The sequence below is a fragment of the Rhamphochromis sp. 'chilingali' genome (assembly GCF_963969265.1).
Source record: "Rhamphochromis sp. 'chilingali' genome assembly, chromosome: 4".
Taxonomy (NCBI): domain Eukaryota; kingdom Metazoa; phylum Chordata; class Actinopteri; order Cichliformes; family Cichlidae; genus Rhamphochromis; species Rhamphochromis sp. 'chilingali'.
Genome location: NC_137948.1, coordinates 44,554,469 through 44,563,624, shown reverse-complemented (window position 1 = coordinate 44,563,624; position 9,156 = coordinate 44,554,469). Strand labels below are relative to the sequence as shown.

The following is a 9,156-nucleotide window of genomic DNA, read 5'->3' as shown; positions in this document are numbered from 1 at the left end:
CTAGTAACAAGAAATGTTTGTATGCAAGAAATACGACCAGAAACCATTTCTGAAAGGCTGTGATCTTCTCTAGTGGATATCAGTGCATGGACTTGGAAAAACTTGCAAAACACATTAATAACCAAGAAAAACGAAGTCAAACTTCTAAACACTGTGTTGTTTAGAAGTTTGGTGACCAACCTTTCTCTGGAATGATGGGGAAGAGGTTGTGAAGTATGTTTGCTTTTGCATGGTGATTGAGCTGCAGTGGTTTAGTGCATTGCTAATTATTACTTGTTTGCTTTTCCTAAATTTTACCAAGTAAAAATCACCAAACACCAACTAAAAAAAAAAAGAAAAACAAAGACAAAAGTTTGACTTGTGGAAAAACTACAACAAAACTGTCTTTTCTGACACAAATGTCTTCAGATGTTTTTGCTGATTCTACAAATTGACGTCACATTTCTTCTGACCTTTATTCTAACTTTTATTTGTGTCATTAGTTTCTTACGTCTTACATTAGCATTTCTGTTTTACCTTTAGTATTTATATGTATTCTTATTTTCTTAATCTAAATGTTTGTTTTCATGCATGTTTTTCCACTAATACCAAAGATGAAGAAAAAGTTTACCTGAAATGGCAGCCTGGGCTGGAAAAACGCAGCACAGCAGAAGAAAGAAACAGAAGAATTCAGGCCTTTATTTTGACAGAACACAATGTATGTGTGTGCCACGAGGTAAGGATGTGGGGGTGGTCTGTAATGCCCCAGGGTACACAGGAAAGTGCTGACGCGGTGGGGGCCTGACCAACGAATTGTGTGACAGCAGCATGTTGGTCTAAGCTCGGGTCATTTTTCACGCGGGGACTGATTGACCTTTTGAACAGCATTAGGATCTGGACACAGTCTAAATGAAGAGAGGCCCCAGCCCTGGATGTACAAACAACTCATTTGGACACAATGACCCTGGAGCACATGGTTAACCCAAGCTCACCCTAAAGCCAGCACAGCACATCAGCATGGGGTTGATGTCAACACTTACTGCTAATATTTAGCTGCTAGTTGACAAAATTAGGCAACTAGCAAGGACCGAGTTCTCAGAGAACTGGACGTTTAAAATTAAAGTTTTTAAAAATTATTTTCAGTTGCTGCTCCACAGAATTACTACAAAACTACTTTTGTTCATTTTATTATTTCACCTGTGTGAGTGAATACAAATGCAAGCTATTATACACATGACATTTAGAAATGCTGCTTTCCTCTCTGGGCCTTGGGCTGAGGCAAACTGTCTCACAGACAGACGTATTGGTTAATTGGTGGGTAACGGAATAATATCATACTGGAATTATACTCACCAAAACTGAAGCACAAACTTCTTGCAAGATAATTACTTTAAAAACGCTTCAAAAAGTTCACCAGCAGCAAAAAATACAATTAAGAGATCCACTACAGTGAAAAATCCAACAAGTGGTGAGGCCTAGTAGACAGAAACACTGTCGCTTGAAGCAGATACCCCCCTCTCTATAAGCTTCAACTGTATCCCAGTAGATACGTTATGAAATAACATTCAGTTGCTATGAAGGGGTAAGCTATCTGTGGAGCCCCAAGAAGCCTTTTGTAGCAGTGTGTACATGCTTTTTTAAAGTAAAATTGGTCATTTTAACATAAGAGTCAGCGGATCAAGACCCACATGGCTACCCTCAAATGAGAAGAAATTGGTTAGGTTGTTCAGAAACTATCAAGCCTCAAGCCTGCCGGAACACCAGCAGCACTGTTCACAGTGAAGTCAGGACCGAGGGCGTAGGGACCAGGAACGAAGCTCCGCTCCTTCAAACTACACTAATATTTGCCGTTGCCCACATAGACAAGCTAACTACCTTACGGACAAAGATGGAACTGTTTGGCCACAATGACAAGAGATAAGTTTGGAGGAGTAAAGTTGAAGCTTTGAAACCCAAGAACACTTTATAAACTGTCAAGGATGGTGGTGGCAGCATCATGCTTGGGGTATGTACTGCTGCCAGTGGCACTGGTATGCTGCACAAAGTAGATGGAATACTGGAAGGTTACCTTCGAATTCTTCAGCTTCACCTTAAATGTGCAGTTTGAGACTTGGGATACAATGAGAAGTTCCAACGGGACAATGATACCAAATACACATTAAAGATGGTTTTGGAAAGGATAAAGCAGGCTAACATTAAGCTTCTGGAATGGAATTCCCAAAATCTTGACCTCAACCCTGTTGAAAGTAGGGCTGAGCCGGCTCGAAACAAGAAACCAACCACTTTAAATGAACTCTAACAACTCCGTCGAGAGGAGTGGTCAAATATCCAGCAAAAATTATGCTAAAAGCTTTTCACCATGACTCATGTTTTTTGAAGTCATTAAACATGAATGCTGTACAATCATTTCACCCTGGAAAACAACAGTTTAAGAAAACCATTAAAAAAAATGTTCCTGACCTTTACGACCAATAATAAGTGGATGTAAACAGCCGTCCACCACCAACAACTACTATTGACCAGTTTAAATCATAATGATTGCCTCTAAATAACATAAAATGAATCATTGTTGTGTAAATGACTTTCTTAAGTCATTTGTAATGTTAATGTGAATCCAGTAAAAGCTCACTGCCATGTTATTTTGTATACTATACTTCACAGTTTGACTCCAGCTTGGACAGACCACAAAGCTTCAAAGTTAAAAACAGCTTTCATATGTTTTATATATAAGATCACAGAGCTGTCTTTTTCACTCGATTATGACCTAGTTTCCAAGCATCATAAGTCTCTTTATTTGCCCTGCAGGTAGAGTTTCCTACCTATTAAAAATAGCTGCATGGCACAGTGTTTTTTATCCAAGCTACTGTCACTGGCAGTGTTCACGGAGGTGTGAAGAGCTGAGGTTTGTTGTTCCTGCTCTCGGTGTGTTTGCTGTTCTGCAGATGTAAAATCAAGACAACAGCCTTATCCTGGACTTCAGAGTCAGGAAAGAGGAGGCGGTTTGGTGCTGGAGGGGGTTGAGCTTTGGGTGAGGAACAGCTGAACAAACAGTGTAGAGAGGGAGACAGGAGGAGAGAGAAACCCAGAGTTTTTCTCCTGTGTGCGCCACGTAATTTGAGCAAACCCATTAATCTGGGGCCGTTGGCTCTTCGGGCCCTTGGGGTGTTGAGTTTCTGTGACAGATGAAAAAAAACGCGGCTGGTTCGACTGGAATCTGAGGCCGACCTCGTGCCAAAAATGAACCATCCTGAGAGAGAGGGCGGAGTTTTGGATCTATTTTGATATGGTCATCTGATTGGCTGAAAGACATCAAAAGGATCCGTAGGCTGAAGGGCCTTTGTATCGAGGCAGGGCTCCCACTCTGCAAGTAGATTTTTTCTGCAACATAAGGCTGGCATAACTGACAATAACACAAGGAGCTAACAAGTAGCACTGTGTGGAAGTTTCCTTTAAATATTTCAGCACTGTGACTAAACTTTCAGATACTGTAGATGTTCCCAAATTAATTTGTACATAAAACAATGAGCGTAAACAGGCAGAGCCTGGAAAAGATGAACTTCAGTCACAAGAAGAGGAAGATCCCCATAGAGATAATAGTCCAGCATCATGAAGAGACAGGAGGCACTGATACTGCCTGAGTTTACAGAAGAGCTGTGGCAAGTTTAAAATCCTTAAAAGTACCTTGAAAGGTTTGGTGTTATTTTGAAGATGGAGGACAAACCAAAGACTGCTCCGATTCAGGATTGTTCCGTTAGAACTTTTTCAAGTTCACAGTAATCAACTTTTTGCAACTTAAAGTGTGAAATTCTCAGAAGTATAATAAACCTTTGCACAGTATGACCTCACAATGAGTTAATAATCACTTACTCTAGATTTGTTTCTTCGTAGCACAGGCCTGAGGTCTGAGCTGAACCTCACCTGGTGTGGTCAGGTTGAAGTTTATTTTTAAGCATTTACAGATACGACTCAGTTTCACAAAGCTGAAAGTTAATTGTAAACATTTCATTATGGTCTTAACTGGCATGTTATCACAACCTTACAGGCCAACAAAAATAGGAACAATTGTTACTAAAGAAACACCAAAAATGCATTCAAGTGAAAGTGTTGCACGAAGCACTGAAGAATAATCCAGACTCTCCAGAACTTGGAGGAAGTCCGAGTAGTTTTAACTCAAAGGCTACTGTTTGGTTTCAGGACTGTGAAAAGGGAAGCGTCATTATCTGCAAAAAACTTTAACAAGTCTCTATTTTGGGGGGGTTGTTGGGTTTCATTCACTACTGAAGTCAAACAGCAGCTTCCATATTCAGCAGCCAAATCACAGAGTGAAGTGGCAGACCTGACACCAATCTTAACATGAATAATATATTAAATTTAAGAAAACAAATCATTACAAACTGACATCAGTGTTGCTTTGTTATCAGTCTGTGAACTTGTCCGTCTGACAGAACAAAAACTGGGTTTTGGGTAACTGTCGCTGCACATCTCCAAGTGTTTCTGATTTTAAAAAAGCAATATTCTCCCCGCTGACAGGATGAAACCTGTACTACTGTACTGGAACACAATTTGAAATTATCAGTCTTTACTTGACCTCTTTTTTAAGTACTTGCATTTATTGAACTATACTTTGATGACAAACTTGTAAAATGTTAAAGGTGCAATGAGAAGCACATCAGTGAATCCTGAGGTTACTTTGGCCATGATATTAATGCAAGGCATTAAATGTTACTTCAGGTTTCCCCACTACACGCGGGAGTGATGCAGAAGCGTGATGTTCCTTATTACCACTAAGTATCAAATAACTGTGACTCATATGAACTCTGTTAGACCTAAGACGCTGTCTGCGAGTCCCAGTGACAGACTGACAGGAGTGTAAAAGCCTGTCTACTGCTGATTACAGAGTAAGAGGAATTTCATTAAAGAAAAAGAGCCATTGCATAACCAAACCCACCACTGACCTACTAGTCTGCTGACCTGGACTGATTTAATCGCAGTTCAGGTCAGCACGCAATTATTATAAAACCTTTTTAAGCCCATTTAAGACATTCAAAAACAAGTTATAGATGTTTGTGGTATAAAATTTTCTGAAAATCTTGATTTAAAAATGAAAGTTTGACAATCAGGAAAGTTTGAAAGAACAGTCTACCCTCCAGCACAGATACAGCTCTACCAGGAAGGAAACTGCATTCCTTTTAAATGTGCTGCAGGATAAAACTAAACACGCTGTCTGTGGAGGGAGAAAGCTGGGGAAGGGTTAACGTTTTCCTCCCTGCACGGTGTCCTGGCATAAACACATACAGGCCCCCATTCATCTGTCTGTGCGCTCAGCAGCCTTGAAAAGTTACTGCAGTAGGGGGGAGGAGACATTAGAAGAGGAGGGAGGGAGGACAGTGACTCAGGAATTCCACTAAGGAGCACGTGACCCCTGAGCAAGGCATTTACTCCCACCCCCCTACTCTGAAGCAGGGCCCCCTCCTTATTTTCTTCCTGAAGTCAAAGCAGTCAAACGTGACAGCGAGAGAGTATCCACAGATGACGCTTCGATATACACGTTTAAGTGAAAGCAAAGCAAATAAGACAAATAAACGTCGCTGACACGGGGGCGAGAGCGTGGGGGGATTTAAGGTTCGTCCAAATCCGCTCTGACAGCAGCCATTTTGTCTGATGAAGCCGCTTTGTTGTGGAGAACGAAGCCTGTCTGAAACAGAAAAGAGAGCCCTGAGGTATTTCCGTCATCCTGACAGCGTGACAGAGGGTGTAACGTGAGGAGAGAGAAGGGAAAGGAGGAGGAAAGCAAAGGGTTGATCGCTCAGTTCCTGCGCTAACAGTCCCAGTGGGCCTCCGCCGCTCATGACCTCACGTCTCCCATGTGCTTTCATTGGAATCAGGGTGTGTTCAGTCAGCAACAGCTCTGATCTGCTGCCAGCATCTGACGAGATGTCAGGCTGATTTGGGTGCATGGAGGAGAAGCAAAGAGAAAACCTCTAGATCCAGACAAAGTGCCCAAACAGGACATGTGAGGCAGTTGTTTTGACATCAACAAACGCCGGAGCGGGCGTCACTTTGAAGCCACGGTGACTATTTTTAGGCCCTCCTTATCTCCCCCCGCACTCATGGGGCACGAGGCCTCAGCGCTGAGCAGCCTCGGCTCACCCACGTGCGATTTACAGTACACAGCATTTATGCAACGCACTTCTACTGCGGCCTTCATCCCCCCTCCTCCATCTCCCTCGCTCCCTGACTTTTCCCTTCCACCCACTGTTCCCTGGAAGCCAATTTGTTCCTGCTGGGAGGGATTGCATCATGACTGATTCACAATCAGGCCATGACTCTCCGACCAACTCCAGGATAATGGAAAATAAGCAAACCACAGAGACACTGGGGGTATTATTACAAGTTCTGAAACTGTATTTGGCAAGTGCATACATGTACAGCTAGAAGCATTTTTTGTTTCATTTATTAAAGGATTTTGCCAAGTGCTCAAATTAGTCACATTCTATGCTCGACAGGGACTGTCTGCAGACCTAAAGTACAACGACAGACTGAGAAGAAACAGCTGTGGTGGGAAAAAGGAAAAGTCTTACTGGAAACACAGTAAGAAACACAATGTATTAAAGAAAGAAGTCAAATTTTACAGCCACATTTATGAAGTATACACTCCCCTGTGTTCACTATGTACATGTCTGCCAGCTCCTCTGAGGCTTGCTGGGTGAGCTGTGTCTGTTACTTTATGTCCTGCTGTTGTTGCCATACTTGGGTTACAAGAGGGAAACAAGTTCACGAGAAGCAGTCGGAGAACTTTTTAAGGGTCCCGCTCCTTTTTTACCTTTATATCTCCGGCCAATATGGTGGTTATTTCCCCCTGCATGAAGGCCCAGGGTACATTGGAGCCAACCAGCGGGCACCTTTCACCACTGGGACAGTACACCTCGCCGGTGGCCCCCTGCTGCTTGATGCTCTCCCGGGAGCAGGGGAAACAGAACTTGTGAGAGGGCACTGAAGGGCACTGGACAAAATGAGTGTCCTCTAGCCGCTCATGGCACAGAGTGCAGCACAGCGGCACGCTGCCCGGCGGCACAGAGGAATCCGGAATGCTCTGTGGCGGTGGCTCCATACTGCCGGGACCATGCGGAGCAGAGGGGTTGGCACTCACAGGCCCCTCTCTCTGGGCCAACCTCCTCTGTGAGGGTGACAGGGGGCTCCCGCTGTTCCGTCGTGCCCCCGCCACGGTGGAATGTACCTGGCTGCCGTCCTTAGGTGAGCCCGTGCTGCCTGCGTTATCGGTGGCGAGGATGAGTGCAGTCATGGGAGACTGGCCATTCTGCGCTGTGGCAGCCTCAGGTGGTGTGGTGCGGGAGTGGGGGGAGATGGTTGATGGAGGCGCTGCAGAGAAGCCTGGCAGGGCAGCTGGGGGCATCTTCAGGACTTCAGAGGGTGAGGGGAGCCATGGCTGGCCCTCACTGCCGTTCATCTTGGGGACACTGCTCTCACAGTCTGGCTCAGGGGAGGCCTTCCTCTTCCCAGGCCGAGGGTGCTTCCCTCTGTCTGTGCAAAGGAAAAGCAGCAGGGTTAACAGCCACACTAACATCCCGGCCTGTGCAGACTACGAGGCAGGAAATTTCTAAACACCCTTCCCCCAACAACCACACACACACACCTGCTCCCGTACTGCTGTCTCACACAAGAGGTGAACGGGTGCATGCCAGCAGCGTGGCTGGGCGGACCCGTCACGATGGCGTAAATCCACGACACACCGTGTGTGAAGTGCTGACACATTAGTTCCCTGCTGTTTAGTTCCCGTTTTCATGGCGCGTGCCAGCTCACCACATTCTAGTGCAGACACAAAACAAACAGCCTACCTGTTTTTGAGGAAGTGCCACTCATTTCGTACGCCATGACCCGCTGCATGGCGGTGTGGTCCTTCTTTACCCTGCCGTCGAACGTGTGCAGCATCAGGTCCCTGACAGTTTTGCCTTTGTTTATCCAGTCCTTGTGGCTGTCCGACATGTCCGACATGCTGTCCGCCCGGTGCTTGTCTTTCAGCTCCTCTGGGCGCTTGCCGTGCTCCCCGGGGACAGGCGCGATCAGAGCGCCGGGCAGACAGATCTGTGTCGGGCGGCCGCTGAGTGGATGTATGGCAGGTATCGCGCCGTTTACCAAAGGCACCAAGTTAGGAGGAACCGTGCTAGTCCTGCGGGGGTTGGGGCTTTGGCGGTTTAGCTCAGGGGGCTCGTCGGGTTTGGGAAATCCGTTGGGCATCGGGAGGCCGTTCGCCTGCCTGCCCGCCTGGTACTCCGGGCCCAGCCGCGGCGGCCTGTCTGACAGCGGATAACGATCCAGAGGTTGAGGGGGACGAGAGCCCAGGTCCCCAACCGAGTGATTGATCTCTTTCCCGGCGTGCTGGGGCTTCCCCGGGCCGGGAGAGCGGCCCTCCTGAAAGCCGTGTGCTCTCTTTAGCTGCCTGGCAGTCTCGATAACGAATTCAATCCGGTCGGCACCTTCGTAGTTCACACAACCACGGCAGACGGGTTCGGTAAAATCCCAGATCATCGCCCACGGCATGCGGGGCAGATCGCATAAATAGCAGGACTGCCTTCTGGAGGCAGCGACCACCGTGGAAGACATATTGTATCCCCGAAGCGATTTCAAAATGTCCGACGGCTTGTTTACGTCGCGGAGAAGACGGAGAAAAAGACGTCAACGAGAATAAAATTGGCTGATTTCGTCCTCACGAAGAAGAACAGAGCACCATAGCTGTAGCTGTTCCCTCGGCGCGCCTCCGTCTGAGCTCGCGCTTACAACTCCGCTCCAGCTCTCAACGTACGGCCGTGACGTCAGCACAGACACTGCTCGTGCTCCTGGGTTCTATTTACTGGATTCTTCGACGACGCGCATGCGGGACCCTTTGTCCGGAGCGTTTACGTTTGAAGATATTGTATACCCGCGAAGAGGGACCGCTCTGTGTTTTATTGGGAGTGTAATAAAACACGGCAGCGATCGTAGAGCCAGAATTATCTTTATTTTTTAGTTTGTGCACACAAACAAGGAATTTGACTCCGGCTCACTTTGCTTTTCATCATATAAAAAAAACCCCGTTATTTACAGCATGTTGAAAAGCAACACACATAGTCACATTACATGCAGAAAGTGTGTATACTTGATTATAATCTAATCTGCTGC

The 9,156-nt window shown here is 46.0% G+C and overlaps 1 protein-coding gene across 1 annotated transcript; it reads right to left on the bottom strand.

The window, feature by feature from the left end:
- Nucleotides 1-6,361: 6,361 nt before the first annotated feature.
- Nucleotides 6,362-8,828, bottom strand: irf2bp2b (interferon regulatory factor 2 binding protein 2b). The gene is made up of 2 exons (XM_080879608.1): nucleotides 7,836-8,828; nucleotides 6,362-7,521 (listed from the first exon to the last, which is right to left on the bottom strand). Exons 1-2 carry the CDS (start codon nucleotides 8,599-8,601, stop codon nucleotides 6,779-6,781), a joined length of 1,509 nt encoding a protein of 502 aa, XP_080735734.1. The 5' UTR covers nucleotides 8,602-8,828; the 3' UTR covers nucleotides 6,362-6,778.
- Nucleotides 8,829-9,156: the final 328 nt, after the last annotated feature.

Excerpts from the sequence above, each read along its gene's own strand:
- irf2bp2b (XM_080879608.1), bottom strand. The coding sequence starts at position 8,601 with ATGTCTTCCACGGTGGTCGCTGCCTCCAGAAGGCAGTCCTGCTATTTA. Across the intron at positions 7,522-7,835 it reads TGGCACTTCCTCAAAAACAG|ACAGAGGGAAGCACCCTCGG; the intron begins GTAGGCTGTTTG and ends TCCTTTGCACAG.